The sequence below is a fragment of the Pongo abelii genome, chromosome 4 (genome assembly GCF_028885655.2).
Source record: "Pongo abelii isolate AG06213 chromosome 4, NHGRI_mPonAbe1-v2.0_pri, whole genome shotgun sequence".
Lineage (NCBI taxonomy): Eukaryota > Metazoa > Chordata > Mammalia > Primates > Hominidae > Pongo > Pongo abelii.
In genome coordinates this window covers 151,414,768-151,439,113 of record NC_071989.2, presented here as the reverse complement: position 1 = coordinate 151,439,113, position 24,346 = coordinate 151,414,768, and the positions used below count along the sequence as shown (strand labels likewise).

Below are 24,346 nucleotides of genomic sequence, written 5' to 3'. Positions count from 1 at the left end.
CATGTTTGCCAGTGTTCTTCGCTTCATTAACAATCTGGCTAGGGCTGGGGAGAATGACCTTGTAGGACAGACAACATTTGGAAGGGAAGCTCATAACTAGGTAGCATGCAAAGCAATTTAAGTGGCAGTTCTATTATGAAGGGAAATATAGTTCTTAAAGTAGCAAAATGGCAAGATTATCTTTTAATACAGAGAACAAGAAAACCTGACTAACCAGCTAGCCTGAGCGGCATATTTGACATGGGAACCCCCCCATTTGCCTGGTGACTTAAAAAGAACAGGTTTAAATGTGCTGGATTCTGAGGACTGGTGAACCAAGAAGCTACCATCGGCACTCCACCAAACACCACTGGAGACAATTCTGGGCCCAGGGGACGTCTGAAGACATGCTGTGAAGGGAGCCCAGGCCTTTGGGAAGTGCTAGCTCCCGCAAAAACAGAATCAGGCTTCTGGGGAACCAAGCTGTGTAACCAAGTATTAGGAAAATATCTGAATGCTGTTTGCTGTTTTGTTTTATTATGATGATGGTCTTATCTTCCACATAATGATGCATAATAGAGCTATTGAGGCACTTACAAGATCCATCACAGAGTTAAAATTTGTACCAAGACCTGAAACTTCTAATATAAAACAGGAATTATCTAAGGCAAAAAACTGAATTTCAGCAAGCACAACTCCTATAAACAGCTGACATTTTCACTTGTTTGGCATCTTTTGAATGATGGCATCCAATTTTTCCTTGGAAAATTTCCAATTGGATGTCTTTCTCCCATTACATGTGGTCCTATCAAGAAAGACAGGTGAGTCCCCAACTACCGCCTTACTACAGATGTGGGGACCTTACCCAGGAGAGACCATTATAACTCTTTTTACTAGGAATGTTAACCTGCAGTAGATTCACAAGGGGACAAAGGTAGTTGGAACTGAGACATCGTAAAGGTAGTGCTTGAAAAGGGCTACCTATGAGTTACCTGGATATTTTCCACTCATTCACTTATTCAACAAATATTTATTGAGCAGTGCAAGGCACTGATCTAGTTGCTAAGGATACAGTAGTGCAGAGCAGACAGCAATTGCCAACCTCGTGGAGCTTACATTTCAGGGAGAAGAAAACAACAATGAGTAAACAAATCAAATATATAGTATATTAGATACTGACATGTGTTATGGGAAAAAATTAAGCAATTCTAGTAGGTAGGGAGTGAAGGAGCTAGAGACTGCAATCTTAAAACAATCGAGGAAGACCTCATTGGGGAGGAGAGAGGATGGCAGGAGGGGAGATGAGGTCTGAGGCCTGAAGGACAGAGTCCTGGGGCACAGCAAACAGGACTGAGAAGCAGAAGTCAAGGAGGCAAGGAGGAAAACCAGGAGAGTATGGTGTCCTGGAAGCCAAGTGAAGAAAGCTTATCAAGGAGGAGAGAGTGGGAATCTGTGTTAAATCCTTCAGAGCAATTAAGGAAGGGAACACTGAAATTGATTCAGCAACATGAGGTCATCGGCAATACTGATATGAGGCATTTCAGTGGACTAGTGTGCATAAAAGCCTGAGGTTCAAGAAAGAATGAGTGGGAAGAGAGGATGTGGGAACAGCAAGCAACTATTTGAGTTCTTCTGGGAAGAGCACAGAAAAATGGGATAGTACCTAAAAGCGGATATGGGATTGAGAAAGATTCTTTGTAGTTGTTGCTTTTTCCTTTTTTATGTTTCAAAGGATTGCATAAATTACAACATGCTTATGTGCTGATGGGAAAGATTTAGTAGAGACAGAAAAGTTAATGACATAGAAGATAGAGGGAGAAACTACTGAAGCACCCAAGTCCTTACAGATCCAATGGGGAATCAATCAGCTCAAGTGTCCCAGGAAAGGGAATGCCTTTGGGTAGGAGCACTGGGTTCCCCTGTCACACAGGAGAGATGGCAGAAACATGGGCACAGGTGTGGATATTGTAGTGGTAGCTTGTAGAAGTTCTCTTCTGATTGTGTCTATTTTCTCTGTGGAATGAAAAGCAACATCTGAGATGATCATCTAGAAGAGAAGAAGAAATGGCCTAGAGAAACGTAGCAGGATGCCAGGTACCACAAGGGCCCTTGAGGTTGCTTTGCGATGTCTGATGGTTCAATTCTACTTTCCATTACGTGATTGACCCAGGAGCCTTTCGATATATTTTGTTCCTTTTATTTTTGATTTTATTTTTTGAGACAAGGTCTTGCTCTCTCACCCAGGCTGAAGTGCAGTGGCATGGTCTTGGCTCACTGCAACATCTGCCTCCCTGGGCTGAAGCGATTTTCGTACCTCAGCCTCCCAAGTAGCTGGGACTACAGGCAAGTGCCACCAAACCCAGGTAATTTTTGTATTTTTAGTAGAGATGGGGTTTCACCATGTTGGCCAGGCTGGTCTCGAACTCCTGGCCTCAAGTGATCTGCCTGCTTTGGCCTCCTCCCCAAGTGCTGGAATTACAGGCGTAAGCCACTGCTCTTGGACCCTGTTTTTATTTTTTAAATTAGCCACAGTTGACATCTGTTGCTTACAGCCAAAGAACTAATATACAAACTGATTTTTGAGGCCTAAGGTGCCCCATTTCCTCATGGAATATCTGACTTTAATAAAACAGTGACCCTATTCTACCCAATTCTAGGCATCTCCAAGTACATAGCAAGACCTGCTTACAATATACCAACAAGACCCAACATTTTGTGTTCCTTTACTGCCTACTGAAGAGAATCAAGAATAGTGACTTATAATACCAAACTGGAAACACAAAATAAATCAGGATGCTAAACTGCTGGAAGAAAAACTTTCCTGTGCATGTGTGGAAGCAGAAAAGACTGACACCAAAATTCAAACCCCCTGAACTTTTGTTCAAGCCCTTTCTTGGGGTGAAACTGCAAAAGTGAAAAAATATCTACCGAGACAGAATGAAGCTGAATATAGGCATGACCTCCTTTAGAGTATAGATTAATACTTCAATACAGATTTCAGTAACTCGGGGAAGGAAATCCATGTGAAGACTGCTCCCAGGGGGAAACTGGAAGGTCAAGAGGGTCGTTTTCACAGTGGATGGTCATGTTTAATCTGGGAATGGCATCTGAGAGGGCAGTCAAACTGAGTAAAACAGAAGGAAAGTCAGACTCTCCCACAAAGGGAAACATCTCAAAGATCACAAAGATGAGTGGAAATTTCCAGAGCATGCAGACAAAGATGAGTCTTCATGATATAACGTGCCATCCCCCTCCAGGAAATTAAGAGTTATTAAACTCTAGCAAAGACAGCTGCATCGGAGATGAAATCAGCCTTGCGACACCAAGAAGCAGAAGCGGGAGGGGGAGGGGCAGGGGAGGGGGAGGGGGAGGTAACCTCTATGGAAATCAGCCCCACATGGCTTGTTCCTTCAAACAGGTGCACCACTCCATGGAGCATCTGAATCATGAAGAGCCCTGATATTCACAGGGAAGTGTGAGACTTGCAATAAGGTAGGACCTGAAACCAGATATGAACAGCTCTTTCTCCCAGCTGGCCCTGTGCTGGCTCATCTTTTGGTAGGAAGGGAGAGATGCTCAGCCCTTTGGGCCAAATGCACACAAACTGCCAAGAAAACACAAGCAAGGCAAAAATATACACATGCACACACAGAAACCTCCCAAGTGGACAACAGCTGTGTGTGCTATGTTTTTAGCATCCAGCCCTAAGGGTTTTGCTTGCCAATAACAAAACTATGAAGAAAGCCCCATCTAGTCAGCAAGAACGACTTATTTTGGTTTCAACAATTGCCCCAATTTCCCACACCCTAAAGCCAGCTCCATCATCCTCTTTCTCCCGTTCCCTGATTTCTCCAACAGATTGTAGAAATTAACATTTACGGAAGGTATACTATGTGCCAGGCACTCTTCTAAGAACTTTGTGTAGATTAATTTAATCTGCACATCTCTAAAAGGGTGGGCACTATTATTGTATTACTTTAGGTTTTCCAGAAAGAAGAGACTTGAAGTACAGTCACGCATCGCTTAACAATGGAGATATGCTGAGAAATATGTCATTAGGCGATTTCATTGCTGTGTGAACATCATAGAGTGCATTTGCAGAAACCCAGATAGAGGGTCGAGCCTGCTGCACACCTAGGCTCTATGGTATAGCCTATTGCTCTTCGGCTACAAACCCACACAGCATGTTTGTACTGAACACTGTAGGCAACTGTGACACAATGGGAAGTATTTGTGCATCTAAACATAGCTAAACATAGAAATTATAGAGTAAAAACATGATATAATCTTAAGGGACCACTGTCATATATGTGGTTCACTGTTGATAGACACGTTGTTACGTGGCGCATAACTGTACATAAAGGCTTACCTGACACTACTTTACCAGGGGATTCTTAGGAGAATGAGGCGGAGAAGAGAAGCTAGACCCCATCTGGTTCAAGCACTAACACAATTGCTCAATCTCTTGAGACCATCTTCAAAGAGGCTGTTGAACAATTGCTTCTGAGATACTCAGCCCCCTTCTCCCACTGGCCAAAGGTTTTCCCCTCAGAGTTTTTTAACTTCCCCTTGTCCCAGTGTATCCATGTGTGAATGCCATTTTGTGTCATGTCTCCCTAGGGTGGGAGGTAAGAAACGCAGGCATGAGGCTTCAGGCTACCAGGCTGCACTTGCAGGAAGGGCGGCGGAGCCCACACAAAAGTGGTCATCTCAGTGGTGGCTGTAATACAAACAGGAGAAGCCAAAAAAACCTGATGTGCTAAGTTAAAACTTTCTGATACAATTATTATCATCTTTTTCAGATTAGGAAACTCAGGCAGAGAGAAATAATTCACATGCAAGGTTACATAAGAGATGAGATCAAAATCAGGCAGTTTGGCTACAGAATGTTCTCTCTTAACCACTGTGCTCTTATGCCCTACAGATTAACTTCATATACGTAGAAGTCTGCCAGCTGCCACGTTTCAGCCACAATTGTTCTGAAGAGCTGGTGAGTAACCAGTCAATGTGAGAACATAAGTATCGCAGATAACACTCATGATGCAATTCAAAGAGGATGCAGCAAGAGAGGACTCCAGTGCCCAAAACAGTGTGAGCGAATCAATTTATCCACCACCACTCAGCCAAAAAGAGAGGCATTTCATGAAGAACACGCTCCCAAGGCCAATGTATAAGAAATCTAAGCTCTGTTAAGGATTAGCAAGGAAGAAACTGAGTCATGTTCATGTTTGCTGATACTCTCTCACTTTTATAATACTCCCGAAATTAAAGGCGGCACCAAGTAAGAAAAACAGAGTGTCTTCCTCCCACTCCTCCCTTAATTTGGGAGGGGATTCCGTGGACTCAGAAAAGGAAGAGATGAATCAGAAAACAGGAAATTTATTGAGAAAATAAATGCAAACATAAGTGGAACAACTCAAAACAAACAAGAGACCCAAATCAAAGGAGCTCTAAGACTGCTGAACATTAACAGCTTGAAGTCAAGCATTTCCCCTTTCAGAATGGGCGTTACATGTGAAAGATTTAGTTCCTTGAATTCAGAAATTTTGTTGGGTTTTTTAAGGCAAACAATTTAAACTGAACTGATATCTTTCTTTCTCCTATCTCTAAAGGCTACAAAGCCACAGAACAGACAAATTCTTGTGTTGAAAGTAAGCAAAGGTCTGGCGGTGAGGCTAAATAATGTTGAGCTCTGATTTCTTCCTTTCCATTTCCATTAATTTAAAGTGCTAAGTTGTCTATTTGCTTTAAAATATGTCGTTGTGCTCTGTGCACTGTCCCTTTAAATAGATTTTCCTTTGGCTCTGCCAAAAATAGCTGGAGAAGGTCCTTTGAGAATCCCATTCTTAGTCTTAAAAAAAAAAATGCACTCTTCTTCCTGCCCCATACCCATAAATAGGCCAGGAAGCGGTATCACTCACTTCTTTCATGGACCTCCCATCTATCAGAAATAATAAATCTTTCAGGAGAAAAAAAAAAAAAGAGCCAGTCAAGGAAGTAACTCCCTTAGCCCATTTCTGCTTGCTCATTTATGTGATTCACCAAATATCGAGCTCCTCTTTTGGCATAAGCCAATAGGTAGGCAAGGATTGAAAACCCAAATGCCTACAACACGGCCAGGCAGGTAGGAGACCTGAAAGAAGTAGGCCGGGAGCAAGAGACAACAGGGACTGTTAGGAACTAAGGCGAACTGGAGAAGGCACACCCTGGGGGATAGGGTGTGGCTGCTACTCAGCTCCAGCCAATTGTCAGTGGTGAGATACGAATTTTTCAAGTAAAATCGCCCCCTTTAAAGATGTTGGAAACCTGTTCAAAGTTTCAAAACAGTAATGTGTAGGACACCACCACCACCAAACATGTGTGGGCTGCTCTGGCCCTGGGTTTCGTTTGTAACTTCTAGGTAAGAAACAAAGACAAGGGAGACAGACTGCCCATCCCCTGAGAGCTTAAGATGTCACAGGAGGGAGAGATACATACCTGGGCAAACTGTTCCACCAGGTGGAATGTGATACATGCTAAAAGAGAGGAACAAGCAAAGGCTGTGGGAGCTCAGGAAAGCAAGAGGGCACTTGTGGCAGGAAGGATTCTTGTTGGCAGTGACATCTGAGCTGAAGCTAGAAGAATGAGGTAGCCTTTGGCAGGCAGAGGCTGGGGAGGGGCCATTCCAGACAGGAGAAAATGAATTGCAAAAGGTAAAAAGATGGAGCAGGGAGGTGGGTATTTGAGAAGCGGTCAAGAGACTCTTCATGCGTTTGCTCAACAAATATTCTTGAGTGTCTATTGTGTGCCATGCAGTAGGGACAGGATGGTGATCATGAGAAACAGACACAAGATGAAACTGCAAATTCCAGAAATGTCTGGTCCAGACAGGGCTTTGGAGGCCATTTCCAGGGTTTTATCTTAAGAGCAATGGGGAAGCTGCCTTTGAAGTTTTTTTAAGCAGGGGAATCACATGCTGAGATTTGCAGTTTTCAAAGTTCCCTGGAAGCACAACATGCACTCTGCGGACTGGAGAAGAGCCAGAGCTCCACCAGCCAGAGCAACAGGGAGGAGGCCTTCGCAAGCAGTGTGGGAAAGACACAATGGCAGCTTGGACTACAGGAGTACTGATGGAGACAGAGAAAAGTAGACAGATTCAAGAGATAGAAAAGGGTTAAAATCACTAGAACTCCTGGTGGGAGTCAGTGAGGGAAAAGCCCGATGGGACTGGAGAATGGGGTCAATGTGGCTGCATGGGGGTATCAGGCCATACCACCAGTGGCCCAGCGGCCAAGCAATCCTGCACTGGCAGCACTGCAGCATTCAGTGGTTACTAGAGAGAACAAAGGTTCCGGAGCCAGGGTGTACGGCTGAGGGAAGGTAGCCAGAGAAACTCACAGGAGCTTTCCATCCAAGCCATCATCACAAAATACTGTTTTCTTTAAATGTGTTTTGTAAAATTCTACGGCTATTTTATTTGGACTAGTCTTGACAGCAAATGAATAACTAGCTCTTCTCATGTTTAACAGCTCATTGGTAAGTTAAATCTTATCTTCTAGACTTGGGATGGAGAAAGAAGGAATATTAGAGTATCTAAAATGTGCTTATGTTAAGTCTTAATGTTCACTTCCTTTTATTTTGAACCCTTCTTAAGAACTTCAAGGAATGCTACTGAACCACTAGGTCTCATCCTCCTTGGTGCCAATGCCTGGCAAGACTTTTTTTTATAACGACAAGCATTTGTACATGAACCCAATTCATTGTTTCTAGATCATTAAAGAAATATGAATACATCCTTTTTGATTTGCAGGGATGCCTGGAAGTACTCAGACTCAAGTCACAGGAACCAAAAAAACAAAAAAAACCCAAGCTACAACATGCTCAATCCTTGATAACTTCTGCCAACAGAGTCTACATATTTTGATAAGGTCTCACTTGTATGCCAAGCATTTTCCCCACAATACTCCTTTATAATCCCAGTGATCTACAGAATTTTGTCCATTTTGGAAAGTCACAACATATAACAGATGATCAAAATAAACATTAGACAATTGGGTAATGAAAAGAACACATAGGGAATCAGCAAGAGGCAATGGAGTAAAGTCAGTTTTGCCCTCTTCATTACCCTCTCTTACCTCCCACCAGTTAAAATCTTGTAATTTAGTGCCTATGTGCCCACACTGCAGATGTACTCATCTCTCCTCCCAAAATTGGTCTTTTTCGTCCTATATATCTTGATTGTGTTAGCACACCATGCAATAGACTTAATACTCTCTGTTGAATGTGATTTACCAAGACTACTTGCTGTAGACACCGTGGGCTGTCTTTATTCTGTCAAAGCTCTGCCTTTATTCTAATATCCAATCCCCCCACAAGTGGCTCAAATAAATCCTGTTGGGTGGAAAATAATCATGGTGGTCCCCAATGACTGCTTTGGACCAGTGAGATGTGACATTAAGTGTGCTGGAGGATGTCTGGGACAAGTATCATCCTAGCCCTTAAAAAGGGACTCAGAGAAGAAATAATGCCTTTTCTGCTTCTGGACAAGCACTAACATGCAAGGACACAATGCAGTATGCTGGGACTCTGCGAGGAGCTAGCCAACAGAAGACGCTGGCTGCGCAGGAACATGGAAATAACCTGAGTCCTTCATGAGCTGAGAAACTAACCAACTCTCAGGACAGATTCTGTGTCATGACACAACAGATCTCCTTATTGTTTAAGCCATTTTCAATTGGATTTTCTGTTTCTTGCAGCTCAAAGCATCCTAAATGATACCCTATCTCTCTGGGGAAGCAAGACAGTGCTCTGCCTCTCCAACGCCCCTGCAACAAAGGAACAGTTGCTCCAAAAAAGGAAAGAGACTAAGGTTTATTTCTCAATAAGTATTTTGGGAAAACCAGCTGTGAAAAGGTATTTTTAATATCTACTCCTGATGTATGAAGAGTTCTTTGAAATCCTTCCTCACTGCATACACCGTAATAAATCTACAATGAGCCACTACGAATGGTATGTGTGGGGATATCGAACATACTTGGAGTCATAATATGTAAACATTAGGAAATTACCATGAAATTAGTCTTTATTACTCATCTGCTCTTATTTCCTCTTATGATTATAAGAGTGGGATACTTTTCTCGTGTCCTGCTCCATCTGATAAAAATAACAGAATTATACAATTGGAAGAGAAAGAAAACTGAGGCTCAAAGAGGTAGAAAAATTGGCACAAGGATCCACAACTAGCTGGGAATAATTTTTTTCTTAAGTAAAAATGCCTTTTGCATGATTTTAAAACAAAAACATTTGTTGAAAACTCAACGCAAAGTCAAACTGCAAAGACTTGGAAAGTCAAAACTGGATTTTTAAAAGCTAATTTAATCACGACAATAAAATCTCCCTTTTGAACTCACTGCTTTGAGCTTCTTCTTTCTAATTCTAATATTCGCCTACATCCCAATCCATATTCCTCTCAATACCATTTTTCTCTCTCCTAGAAAATCCTTGCATATGGCCCATTCTCTGGGCCAGTGGTTCTTAGATCACTGTTCACATAATAATCACCTGCGAAATAAATCAGAAATGCAGATTCCCAGGCAGAGAGCCTCACTGAGTAGACCCACAGAGCCCAGAAATGTCAATGTAAACAAGCGCCCCAGGTTATTCTAACCATGCTTGGAGGCACATGACTCCAGACTGTATACTAGATTCCAAGATCCAAACAGAAAACATCTAATTATCATAGTAGATTTAAGCTGAAACTACAAAAATATGTGCATGGTCGCCTATAATTTTTATGTTCCTTCTGAGGTCTGAAACAAATCCAACATCTCTATGATTTGGATGTACCCTGGTAATCATTTGCTTTAGAGGTTTGGAGTTTTTATCCTTCCCCCCACCCAATACTTTTTTTTCCCTCTGAATGAATTTTTAGCTGGGATTAAATATAAAATGTCTTAAATCTCCCTCTGTGGCTAAGGGAAATCAGTTTTGGAAAATGTTTCAAAAGAGTACTTTAAAAAATATACAATACAAAATGCTTGCCTTTGAACCAGAATTCCGAGATGCACAAGGCAAACAGTAAGTAATAAGAGAAGTAAACACCAGTTTTCCAGCGGAATCAGCCCTGAAACCAAAACTTAGGAAGGAAGCTGACCATTAAGTAAGTAGCCCAGAGGAACAATAGCTCAGGCATAGCCTAGGGTAAGTCTAAACCTGAGAAAACTGGAATTAGACAAACTTCTTGTCCCAAGTTAACTTTCCCTTACTGCTTGATTTTAAAATAAGGACAGTGCTGTAAATGAGAATATAAAGTTTAAGTGGAATCTTAGAACTCCTCTGGATGCCAAAGAATTTTTTCAGACCTAAATAAATACTCTTTACTGGATTCAACCCTGCTCATTCATATCCTTCTCCACAGGGACATTTTAAATATAGAGGTTCGGGAGACCAAGAACACAGCACGCTAAGAATTTGAGTCTGCTATAGTCTAACACTAGCTCTAACCAACTCACATTACATACAGCATGAGAGCTTGTCTACAGGTAGATTTCTTGATAATTAAATGATCAAAACATGCCATAAAACCACAGAAAATCATTCTCAAGTTTCACAGATAAGACAATGCTCAAGAAATGCTATGAAGTAAACAACTCCAAAAATAAAATTGCCTTAAATTGGTTAGAAGGCCAAAAAAACAAAAAAGTGTCAAGGTCACAACTGTGATTTGCAAATTCCAGTTTACAACTCTTAGGTTAGTAACAAGGATGGACTGAATGTAATGGGACTGGAGGGGGAAAGGGTGGGAAAAGGAGGAGAAAGTGAGTCATCCAACCAGGAGATGAACAAGTTCAACTGTTCAAGATCTACCTTAAGGGTTTGGTTTTGTTTTTTAAATCCTTTTTTCTTCTTCTTTAAAGAATCCTAACAATTCTAAAGGAAATTTAAAAGTAGGAAAAACGCAGCACTGGCTCTGCTGGGTCACCCTTCACTTTCGTTCTCTCTCAGTTCAATTAAGCTCTCCTTCCAATTGCACAGCTTGAAAAGGCCCATGGCTTTCAGATGGTTCCTAACCCTTCTCCAGTTGCTCTCTGCAGGCCTGAAGGCCTCTTTCAGACCCGATGGCCATGAAGCAGTCATAAGCATCCCCACACATACTAGGCTGGAGGGTGCACCTGGAACCTCCTATGTCTTGGTGTTTGTCCTTCAAGTGTGCAGTTTTGCAACTAAGATCTAAACCAGCTTCTCTGCTTAACAAATGCCTGACTCTAGGTTGTGTGGAACCGGTACTAAACTGTCATCTCAGAGCATCTGGAGTTACTTTTTAAAGCCCAGTTCCCATTATTTTAAACATGCTTCATCGGGATCCTTTGACACCTTTAGGGCATTCTCCTGTAAACTTGCATGTTATCTGCTATTCTTCCTAAGTACTCCTGAACAAGCAGCTCTGATATGGCAAGCCAAGAAAAAAAGTTGGTCAATAACGGAGCAACTGTGGCTTTGCCGAATTGCTTCCCAATAACACACCAGACACTCTTGGCTTCTTGATGGAAATGAGGAAATGGTGGAAATCTTCATGATATATATCACTCTTTTTCCCAAAGGCAATATCAAGTGCCTGACAGAAAGATGAAAACTAACCATTACGATCTCCCTCAGAAGAATATCAACTTATCCCCAAGAAATACCCTAATGGCATAGCAAAGTATGGATTATAAGGGCCAAATTTATAACACATCAGTTCAATAGAATGTAGGGTTTAATAATTTAGGTTAACTGTTATGCTCTCATTCTTTTCTTGTGCTCCAGTCTGCAATCAAGAACATACCATCAAAGTCAACGGAAGGTTAGAACACACACACAAGTAGTGACGAATGCAGCATGGGAAGTCAGCAATGCCATTTGTAAAAGGGTCAAGGAACAGTAAATACACAAATATTCAAAACCATTCCAAGAAAATCAGGTCCCTACTGAATGCTTTGATTATCTCAGATGACAAGTGAGTATTTGCCAAAAATAATTCCTTTATTCCTTATACTTCTTCAAAGGCTTTAATGCATGTAACTTCAATAATCAATGATCCTTGTAGAAAAAGGGGAGTCTATTATCCATATTAGACAGATGGGGAAACTAAGGAATAGAAAGTTTAGCAGTTTGTTCAGGGCTGGTTAAGCAGCAGGTTAATAACAGAGTCAGCTCTAGAATCCAGTCCTCTTTACTGAAAACCCAAATTCTGTAAACCCACAACATATTTTTTTTTGTTCTTGATGAGCATAAGAACATATAATCCCACAAAATTCTGTGTGGTGACCTGGTATCATGGACAACACACTCCAATTTGCCCTTGATCACCATAGGTAAAATCCCCCTGAAAACTCTGCTTGGTGGCCTGGTTGCATGAGCACTTCCCCAGCATCCTCTGGGAAGGCCATCTGGCATTTGCTGCTGTTCTCCACTGCAATGAACATTTCACACATTTCTTTCCTAAGCCTCCAGCATACCTGATGCAATAGTGGGAGAGAGAAACAAAAGCAGAACTGAGACCAGCTTCACTGCTAAGATAAGAACTTTCAGGGGTAAGAAAAAGGCTAGTAATTGGTCTTAAACCTACTTTGCCAAGTGGTTCATGAGCAGCTGTAACATCTGCCGATTTTTCTCTGGGAGCCGATGAACAAGGCTGTGGATTTCAGAGACCCGAGACTCTTGGTTCTCCAGTTCTGCAAAGGAAGGAGGGAGGTAATATTTTATCAGTGTCACAGCTAAACAACTTTAAGGTTGAAAAATCAAGGGAAACCAAAGGATGAGCACTAACAGCCCAGGTATTTCTCAAAGATTTACAATCCTGTCTTGTGTGCATACTGCGTGGCCAGCATGACTAGATCTGGAAGTCCTTTTAATGGTGCTTTCTGGAACAGGGTTGCCAAAAAAAATTGTCATCAAAAAATCCAAGCCAAGATGATGACGTGATGAAATGGAGCCAGTCAACTACACACCCAGAGCTGCTCCTGAGAACAAACTCAGGAGTAGCTGGCTCCCTAGAGGGAAGACTTCATTTCAAGGAAGTAAGGAACTTTATGCACTTGTAAAGTGATAAACAAGTCTTACATGAACAACATTGCAAGGGTTTCAAATATCAAAATAACACCTCGAGACAGCATCAAAGATATCAAAGGAAATGTCCAGTATCCTCAAGTCACATATGACAACCAGCCTGCTAGAAAGAAAGAAATGGCAGATAAAATATTCAAGTCTTTCTGCCAACTTGTAACCTAAATCATGGCTTGTCACGTTCTCTTGGTTGAACCAAGGTAAGTGGCTTTGTTACTCTGGCAAATAGATTGATGGTACTCATCACACCTATTTATAGAACTGATGTAAGGTTTAAGTAGAGAATGGTTGCTATGGGTTTGTAATTTCTCTAGAAAGAAATGACAGAAACACCACCTTCACTCCTGGCTTTCTCCTTCCTGTTTTAAGGGGACAACTATGAGTAGATAAGGACACCAGAACATTAGGTACTACTAAATTAGGCCAGTAGTAGCTACCAGAGTAAATAAATTCTAAAGGCTGAAAGGAACCCAGGAGAGGCACAAGTTATCGACATAATAATACTGTGAAGATTCATGCCGGATTTAAATCTGATAGAGAATCTTTCTGCCCCTTTACAAGAGGCCTGACCCATGTAGCCAGAGATTCCAGTATACTTAGAGTAGCTTGCACCTAATCCCTATGTATTTTAATACCAGTAATATGACACCAGGAACCTGGATGATATAGTTGAAGAATGATCAGAAGCTGTAAATGGAAGACATAATGGAAAAGAGGACTGTGAAGTTATATAAATGGTGTCATATTCAGGGAAACATTTCCAATGCTCAATTTAGGTAATGTGCAATGTCTGATTCATTCTGCAAAATGCTACTCAAAGGCTGGAAAAAACCTAAGAAGTTAGAACTCCAATAATCAAAACTAGAAAGGCAAACTTGTTTTTCTCTATCCCTCCAATATCCTCCTCCCCTCAAAAAAAAAAAAAGACTTCTGAAGTTTCTCCCTTCTGCTGTAAATTCAATGTGGTAGAAAGGCCCTTAGCAATCCCTATTTGTTTCATTTTTATTCCATGTTAGAATCTCATGAGTATGTTATGTGGCCAGTTTACGTGCTGAATGTGAAGGGTTAGGTAATATTTATTTTGGGATACTGACTCTTCTTTGAAATAAAAAAATCTATTCTCTTCCCCTTAAAACTGAGACAAAAAAGACTTACTTGCTGCTTTGATGAAACTTCTTTGAAACTGGTACATCATGAGTGGTCCTGGAAGCATTCTGGAGGAAAAGGAGATAGGCTAGTCAGCTTAATAATAAGAATAATCATATTCTCTCTAAATAGCAGCCTAGAGACTGACAAACTGTATTACATTTCTCGAAGACAAAGATCACAGGGAAACAATAACAATGTAGTTTCCCTATTGCAAGGGTTCTGAGATTTCACCCAAAATTTTTATTCTCTCTCTTTCTTAAAGGAATAGATACAACTATGTTTCATTGTCAACACTAAAACAGTGCTAATGCAAGAGTCTAACACAAACTAAGAGATTTCCTTTTCAGTCAGTGACTCATCTATCAACAACAGCATTTTAAGATGTGTCTGAGAAACAGGCAGCTAACTACATATTTGCAATTCTTGATCTTCCCAGCGGCTTGTTTTTAGAATCAATTAATCTAGAAACACTATAAAAGATTTTTGTAGGTGTTTTGGTGGTGAATTCACTATGGAGTATTGCTCCAGAATGCTAGAACCCCTAACATTAGGTATGATATAAACAAATTTTACCTGCTGGGGTATGAGTATGTTTAACCATAAACTTGAGGGTTTTTTTCTGATAGTTCAAATAAGAAACTTCTCAATAGGACTATACATTATTCTTGACTCAGATTTTATTCTCATTGGGTCCCTTAATTCGACTCCTAGTTTTAGTTAACACTTACATTATATCTTACTCTTGCCTCTAATTACCCAATAGCCAATAAAATCTACATTAGCAATTCCTTTTCTGTGGCCTCCTTCCTTTGCTTTCCAGCCAGTTGCACCTTCAAAAAATCCACACAAAGACTTATGCTATTTCTGATGACCATTCCCCTCTCTTTTGAAGACTAGGTCCCACCTTTTTTTGTAAGAACTATGGTATTCCTGTCCTTCAAGTCCAGCATAAATATTTTGGTCTATTCATGAAACTAAGATGCAGGCAGCTGGTAAATAACCCAACCTTTAATAATGAAAGGAGGCATAGAGAGGGTACAGTAATATCACACATAAATGATACAAGGAAAATAGTCTCTCCAGGGAAATAATATTGTCCAGTGTAAGGGAAGGAGTCAAAAAGGAGTTCCATTAAGTTCTCATTTTTAAGAACCATTGTCAGCAATGTACTCTGTGTAAAGTATGAAACTATCAAAATACATGAGGTATGTAATCATGCATTCTTAACAGAATATGATTCATGATTCCTTGTGTTCTTAACAGATTATTCAGGGACTTCAGGGAAGACCCCATTTTAGGTTCTGTTCAAGGCTAATTATCACAATACTTCTCATATAGAACAAAGTTTCCTAAATCACTCATGGTGTCATTGCACAAAGGCAACCCATCAACTATGGATGATTTACAATTGGTTTGACCAGCTGAGCTAAACGCACCCACACAGAAGCTGTTTCCACATCTCAAACACCCACCCGACAGCTCTCCGGAGTCTGAAAATAAAACTGCTTTCTTCCTGATTGCACGATAACTAGCTGGCACTCTGCCTTGCAAATGGAAAGTCCCTACCTTAGGTAGGTCTTCAGAGCACTAGTGATGGTCTTTATCTCCCATTCAGCACAGATATCTGTTTCTGTCTCAGAAGCAGTCTTGGGGTCTAAAATGAAGAAAAGACTACATAAAGCACAGCATAAAATGGAACTAATAAATAAGCACACATAAAGGCATCCAATCTTGCTAGTAACTAGAGAAATGCAAAGTAAAACAAAAACGACAAGTATTTTTTTTACCTATTAAATTAGGAAAATGTCTAAAAATTCCATTATCTCTTGCTGGCAAGAATGCAGTGAAACTGATCCTCTCCTATCCTGCTGGCAGCAGGAGAGACAAATGCAAGAGTTTTGAGAAGCAATTTGGTAACATGTATCAAAGTCTTAAAAATGTTTACACCCTTTGAACCAGTAATCTCATTTCTCACAGTCTATCCTCAGAAAATAAGATAAGGCATGAGAAAATTTACAGACCCCAGAAATGTTCAGCACACACTTTTCTTTGTAAAAGCAGAAAAAACAAAAAAGGAGACAATCTAAATGTCCAACGATAGAAGAATGATTAAGTGAATTACCGTCTGTCTACCTGATGGAATATTACCTCGCCGATTTATATGACAACGATGACTGTAAAGCAACATGGAAAATGCCTGCATTATATAATGTCAAATAAAAAAAAAAAAAAAAAGACATGTTTGTGAGAAACTTTTTCTGTGAACTTTTTATGTGAACAAGGCTGAAAGGAAATACTCTAAATTAGTGGTTGGGTTAAAGTGGTGGACTGTGGTATGATTTTATTCCATTACTTTTGTATTTTTAAAAAAACTGCTTTAAGCTCAAGTGTGCAATGAGAACCACCATAACTATATCAGCTCTGACAATTTGTCTCTTCTTGCATGGACTTTTAAACAAATCAGTATATTTTAAACAAGCATGTATGATAAAAGAACAGGAGAGATAATTCTTATAATCCTCCTGAGTAGCACACAAGGAGGTGAGAAGAAGAGGCAGAGGTTGGGGAGTGTAATCGCTTCACAGATCCCCATCCTGTCCCTGGTGAGGCAGGCCAGGTCATACATGTACTGGTGGGAGGGTCACAGAGTCTTTTTCAGTGCACAGGAGGGAGAATCCAGCTCCCTCATACTGGCTAAAGACTAGTTCTGTGCCACCAACTCCCAGTCCTTTTTTTTTCTGCATAGCACCTCATTTTGAGTAGGAGAGCAACCCTTTTCTTACTTTTTCCAGGGGTGGAGAATGAGATTCAAGACAGACTGGCCAAAAGTACATCAACTCTCTGGACTCAATGCCTGGATGAGGGATGGCCCAAGACCTAAGCCTGCCCAGAGTAACTCTCCAGGAGTCAGGAACAGATATTTGCTGTTTGCTGGGCTTGCACTAGGAGGTTATGTAACTGCCAGGAGCCACCACACAGAGCCTGAAAGTCCGACAACCCAGAGATGAGATAAGCAGAAATGGTGTATCCTGAACCCTTGTATTTGCCTCTCCTTCTTATCACGTGAGCCAGTAAATTCCTTTTTCCCCTTAAGCCAGGTGAGGTCAGGTTTTCCGTCTTTTTACAATGCAAAGAGATCTAAATGATGCACCAGGTAAAGGGAGGCAGCCACCAGACTGCATCTTTCTGAACAGTCTCCAAGAATAATTCTGGGACATCAATGAAGAAAGCTGTTCCTCCTGCAGGGCCAACAGCCTTTCAGCTGGAAAAAATTAAGGCACAGGTGGGCAGAAGACATTTTCTATTTCCTGGGAAAGAAACCACTTTCATCCAAATAGAAAGAGACCAAATACTCATGAATGGCTTCAGGATTTAGCCTATCATCACCAGGTAGGGGCACAAATCCAGCTGGTATCTACTGCTCTCCGTGTGTTCCTCTGACACATACTGGGTTATGAGAGAGGAAAGGGCCCCCAGCTCAGAAACATGTAGCTCTCAAAGGCACAGTACCCGTATGATGTTTGCAGGTGACCCCGAGCAATAAAATGAAGTCTTTCTTGTCACATGAAACAAACAAGGAAGAACCTAAAGAGCATAATTTTTTTTTCTTTTTTTTTTCAGAAAGTCTCACTCTGTCACCAGGCTGGAGTGCAGTGGCACGGTCTTGACTCACTGCAACCTCCACCTCCTGGGTTCAAGCGATTCTCCTGCCTCAGCCTCCCAAGTAACTGGGATTACAGGCATGCGCCACCATGCCCGGCTAATTTTTGTATTTTTAGTAGAGATGGGGTTTCACCATATTGGCCAGGCTGGTCTTGAACTCCTGACCTCGTGATCCGCCTGCCTCGGCCTCCCAAAGTGCTGGGATTACAGGCATGAGCCACTGCGCCTGGCCCAAGAGCATAATTTTATTTCTGGGGCCACAGAACAGTAAATTCTACAGAGTTCTATCACAGCAAATTTCTGAAAAGTTCACAAAATGTGATTTTGCCAGTATCCAAAATGTCTGCCACTTTAATTCGTGTCTTTGTCATCTTGCACTCCATGAATGGCTTTTTCCTGCAGAAGAGTATGTATCAAAAACCTCTGCTTTGCATGACCTCTTTCCCTCCCCATCCTAAGACACATGGAGAGCTGCCATCCTGCATGGTTTCTGGATGTGAGACAAATGTTACTGTACATTTTTCTAAAGAAGAAACCAACTTCTACCCAAGAAGAGTGAACATGAAACTGAACAAGCAGCAGTTGGCAAGTCTGGGAGTTGTGAACTGTTCCATGAACCACATTTAGCAAACTAATGATTAGCTTCCACTTATTCGGGCTCTGTAACCATAGGAATATTGCGTAACACTAGAGAAGAGAGTCAAATTACAGCCCGGCTAAAGGGCTTTTTATAGCACTGATGAGGCAAGGCTCATAACTTGAGCACATCCATTTTAATTCATTTAAAATCCAAACTAAGTTGAATACAGCCTCCCAAGCTACACCATTTTCAGAAAGTGCTGCTGATTTCCACACCTCCCTCCTGATGCTACCCTCACTTGCAGAAACTTCCTGATGGCATCTGAATATGCCGCAGACACGTCATTTACACTCTTCTTTAGAACTCAGTACATTTCTCTCCACCATGTCCCTTGACCACTGCTGCTTAGTAAAACAGATCTAAACTAGAGGAGCAATCCGGTGTACAAAAGGCATCATGTGGGGAAAGCAGAATGAATGTTATTTCCTCTTGAACCTACTATCACATGAATTCAGAAAATCAGAAGACACAGACTGGAAGCAGTGGTTATAAGGGGAGAATGTCTTAGAAATGTCACACTTGGATCAGTCCCAAGGGCCATCTAGTCTATCACTGTGTTGCAGACAAAATGAAGGATATTTTGGAGGAAATTATTAGGAAAGTTACCTATGTACTCTTGAATTTCCTAATAATGCATTATAGTGTATGCAAATTAATCTTTTTCTCTCTTTAAGTGAGAGAGTAATACACGCACATGTTAAGAATTCAAAGAAAAAAAAACCAGATATACATGAAAAGGTAGAGGCAACTGCTAATGCCAGCTTTTTATGTGCATATCCTATCTCTAACAGTCCCTTCTGTTTTGAGATCCAAAAGCTCTTACTGGCTCAAGACCCAGTCTTAGGAGAGCCTGCCTGAAGCATCCCAACAGGCAAAGGTGATTGTGGCTGGAGCAGAGGAGGAGGTGAGCTTCCATCTGTGTGTTTCTTCTTTAGGGACTCAGGATTGTGATTAGTAGCCGTATTGCTAGCTCCCAGAATGATCAATCCTCTATCCAAGTAGTCTATCATCTTCTGGTCCTGTCATCCTTTGTCTGTTACCCTTTACTGGTAGACAAAATTGGATGTTAGCTCTTCTCATGGTTCCCCTACTCCAGTAGGCTACAGTCTTCAAAGTCTGGGCTGTTTCCACTTAATCCTATGTAAGCATTTAGGTCTTAGAAATCATCATAAAGCATTCTGAATGCCACTCTGTGAAAAGGTATGGGAAATAAGGGGCATAGAAAAAAGAAATGCAGACATTCAAGGTCCCAGAGTAAAGAAGGATAGTTCATGGCTGGATCGGCGGTAAGTGGGTGAAGCATGCTACTATAATTCTGTGCTTTACAGCACTGCTCTATAATACCTTCATTGTGTTCTCTGTTTTACTAAGTTTGCTTTAAATGTGGTTTAAAAAAAAAAAAAAAAAAAGAAGAAGAAGAACAAAAAAGGTTACAGGACGAGAAAAACAGTGATGCTGAATTTGCAGTCCTTTATCATCATGGTAAAAACACACAAAAAAGGAACACAAATTTTTAACAGCACAGAAAATTAGGCTCTCAGTCAACATTCTCCTGCCACCAGGATATCCACTAGGCAAAGCTTAGATGGAGGCCTGAGGAAAATCCAGCTGGGGAAACAATGTGATAGGTGGTGGCCCTCTGCCCACCAAAAACATAGCCCAAGCCACCCAGGGGTGTGGGGGAAAGGCCATGCTGCAACCCCCCAACCCCACTCCAGCAAACACACTTTTGGGGGCTGCTCTCTGGGGCACCCAGAGCTGTCATGAGATTATAATCCAGGCAATGAAATCAGACTGCAGAGCAGAAGTGGAGGGGGGTCCTCTTATATCAAGGCAAGTGAATTCAGAAGGAAAGCCCTAGAATAAACATGAGAGTCATGAGGGAAGAACCACAGCATGCTTCAGATTATCCAGGAGTAAATCCGGCTTCTCCCAGGACCATGACCAAATAGCAAAACCAGGAAAAATCAATGCAGGCTTATAGGTTCACTAAATGAAAGCTTTAAGAATACCAGAAAGTTGGCTCAAATTATGTACAACAGCCCTCCAATCATCATGTAAGATAATGATTCTAACAGGATTCAGGAAAATAGCAGAACAAGGAGAATCTATCCACAGTGAGCTTAAGAGCAAAGGTTTGATTAAACAGAAGATAAAAAAATCCTATAAAATATTTGTTGGCAAAAAATACAGAGACCAAAGCACTCTGAAAAATAATTCAGAAAACACCAGCTCTGTCATATAAGTAAAATTCTAAAAATATGGATGCCAGAAACTAAGACAACAAAATAAAACAAGTAGCAGACTGAAATAATAAAGATTATACCTGAAAAGTAGAAATAAAAGGAGTTAAATAAGTAAAGATAATAAAGACATTGGAAAATCCATTACAAAAAGTTAAAATCTGCATTATAAACAGCAAAATAATAATCACAATCAACCCTACAATTTTAAATGAGTAATACTGAGATGGAGGACAAGTTTGAGAATTTTTGCTGGAATATAAAGAATCAGGAGAAAAATTAAGCATTAAAAAGGTGAAAAATGTTGGTGTGTTTAAAAGATTGAGAATTACAGAAAAACATACATAAAGAGATTTGTTTGTCTTTAGAAAAATATGTATAAAAACTCCTTCAGTGGCCCCCAATGTGTATAAATGATTACATGGTGATATATAAAAGTAGTGGGAAGGGGGAAGATGACTCATATGGATACTGGTCAAGTGGATAAGTATTAGAGGAAAAAGAAGAGTTTCCACTTTGCATGACAGATTTTAAGGAAAATTAAGGTCTTTGTCATTCTAGATTGGGTAAGGTTTTTTTTTTTTTTTTGAGACGGAGTCTCATTCTGTTACCCAGGCTGGAGTGCAATGGCACGACTCAGCTCACTGCAACCTCCACCTCCCAGGTTCAAGTGATTCTCCTGCCTCAGCCTCCTGAGTAGCTAGGACTACAGATGTGCAACACCACGCCTGGCTAATTTTTGTATTTTTAGCAGAAATGGGATTTCACCATGTTGGCCAAGCTGGTCTCGAACTCCTGACCTTGTGATCCGCCCTCCTCGGCCTCCCAAAGTGCTGGGATTACAGGTGTGAGCCACTGCACCTGGCCTGGGGAAGGTCTTTTATGGCATAATTCATTTAGAAAAAAGATAACAGACTGGACATCATAAAAATTTAAAATAGGCCAGTCACAGTGGCTCACACCTGTAATTCCAGCAATTTGGGAGGCCAAGGTGGGCAGATCCCTTGAGCTTAAGAGTTTGAGACCAGCCTGGGCAACATGATGAAACCCCGTCTCTACTAAAAATACAAAAATTAGCTGGGCACGGTGGTGCACACCTGTAGTCCCAACTACTCAGGTAGCTGAGGCATAAAAATCACTTGAACCTAGGAGGTGGAGGTTGCAGTGAGCCAATATAACGCCACTGCATTCCAGCGTGGGTGAAAGAGTGAGACCCCATCTCAATAAAATAGTCATAAGACAACAAAAACAAATGCACCATAAAGTTTAAGACAAATACTAATCTGAAAAAACATATTGAAAATATAGTCTATAGATCTAAAAAGGTCTTGTAATCAAAAGAGGAACACACTGCCAGGTGCAGTGTCTCACGCCTTATAATCCCAGCACTTTGGGAGGCCAAGGCGGGTGGATCACTTGAGGTCAGGAATCCAAGACTAGCCTGGCCAACATGGTGAAACCCCGACTCTACTAAAAAGATACAAAAGTTAGCCTGGCGTGGGAGCATGCACCTATAATCCCAGCTACTCAGGAGGCTGAAGCATGAGAATCACTGGAACCTGGGAGGTAGGAGTTGCAGTGAGCCAACACTTAGCCACTGCACTCCAGCCTGGGCAACAGAGCAGCATAATAATAATAATAAAAATAAAACAAAAAAAATTTTTTTAAAGAAAAAGAAGAACATACCAATAGAAAAATAGGCTAAGAATACAAACAGGCAATTCAACAAAAGTAGCATAAATCAGCAATAAATATGTAAACAGTCTAACCTCACCCAAAATTACAGAAATGCAAAATTAAATTTAAAAAGATACATTTAAAAATGTTAATAATTTATATGCAAAACAGTAATACACAGCATGGCAAAGACGTGGGGTGTAGGATAGTCTCCTCAGACTTTGCTAACTACAAACTTGGGAATATCATTTAAGAGCCTTGAAAACATGTACATACCTTGACCCAGCAATTCAACATCTTAAAATAAGTCCTGAGGAAATAATTAGAGATGCATATAAAAATTATAACAGCTAACATTTTATATTTAACATGTGAAGGCTCTGGACTCAGCAACCCACAGGCATCTTTTCATTCCATCCTCACATTACTATGGAGGCAGGAGCCATTATTACAGATGCGGAAATAGATGACTAGACCAGTGTGAATCATTTGTTTAAGTCAAAGAAATAAGCGGTGGAACTGTAACTTGTCTAATCTCAAAATGCACGCTCTTAGTCTCTGCTGCCTCAATGGGGATGTTTACCCTCTGTCCTGCCTCTATGGGGATGTTTACCTGAGTGCTTTCTAGAATGATGAAGAATTGCAATTAGCCCATGTATCCAAGAACAGGGGACTGATTAAAAAAGTTATAGAGCATCTGTGCAATATGTGCCTGAGAAAATCACACTCTAGAAGAACTTGAATGACATGTGACAATAGACACTCTATAGTGTTACATGAATAAAACCTGTAATATCTGCACAGTGAGTTTAATTTTGTAAACATACTGTTTTAGTATAGTATACTATACTAAATTTAACAGGTAATAATATAACATTTTCATGTCATATGACAAAACAGTTAATAAAGGTTAACTCTAGTATATAGAACTGTTATTTTCTTCTACTTTTTGTATTCCTCCAAATTTTCACAATGACCACTCATAACTTTTCATCAGGAAAAAATTTATTTAAAATATGTACGGAGAGACAGGAAGAGAGACAGACATACACTGAACAAGTGTATAGCTGATTTATATATTAAATAGTATAGATTAAAAAGTTGGGCTAAAATTTGGAAAGATTTATCTTTACTTAATATTCAGGGGGGAAAACCCCCAGACACACAGAAGGCATTCTATTTCTAGGAATCTGCAAGCCTTTGAGAGTCCTTTTCACTCTCCAAAGACTAATGACTTCTGTTGCTAGGAGGAAGGGATCAAGGGTAGCTCTTGGTAGGACACTAGTACAAAGCCACACTGCACTTGCTATGAGGAATTTTAGCAAGCTTTCTTAAGGAATCCTGATCAGTACAAAGAAGACATTCTCAAAGCACTGGCTCTCATATTCCTCTTCCAACCCAAAGTCCTCCAATGAATTAAGAGTACAAAAAAATAAACTCGAAGTAATTCAAAAAAGTCTCTGGTTTTACTTAATTCTCAGCCTTTTTTTTTTTTTTTTTTTTTTTTGAGACCGAGTCTTGCTCTGTCATCCAGGCTGGAGTTCAGTGGTGTGATCTCGGCTCACTGCAACCTCCACCTCCTGGGTTCAAGGGATTCTCCTGCCTCAGCCTCCTGAGTAGCAGGGCTATAGGTGCGCACCACCACACCCAGCTAATTTTTGTATTTTTTATTTTTTGGGATGGAGTTTCATTCTTGTTGCCCAGGCTGGAGTGCAATGGTGCAGTCCTGGCTCACTGCAACCTCCACCTCCCGGGTTCAAGCAGTTCTCCTGCCTCAGCCTCCCAAGTAGCTGAGATTACAGGCATGCACCATCACACCTGACTAATTTTTTGTATTTTTAGTAGAGAAAGGGTTTCACTATTTGGTGAGGCTGGTCTCGAACTCCTGACTTCAGGTGATCCGCTCACCTTG

At 40.8% G+C, this 24,346-nt stretch overlaps 1 protein-coding gene across 11 annotated transcripts in view; it reads right to left on the bottom strand.

Moving 5' to 3' along the window:
• Positions 1 to 24,346, bottom strand: part of ARHGAP26 (Rho GTPase activating protein 26) — a 462,069-nt gene that overhangs the window by 161,922 nt on the left and 275,801 nt on the right. For all 11 annotated transcript variants that reach the window (XM_009241146.4, XM_054556004.2, XM_054556006.2 and 8 more), the window contains exons 15-17: positions 15,778 to 15,865; positions 14,218 to 14,276; positions 12,566 to 12,671 (exon numbers count right to left, since the gene is read on the bottom strand). In XM_009241146.4, coding sequence (XP_009239421.1) covers positions 12,566 to 12,671; positions 14,218 to 14,276; positions 15,778 to 15,865 — 253 coding nt within the window. The remainder of the gene's footprint in view (positions 1 to 12,565; positions 12,672 to 14,217; positions 14,277 to 15,777; positions 15,866 to 24,346) is intronic.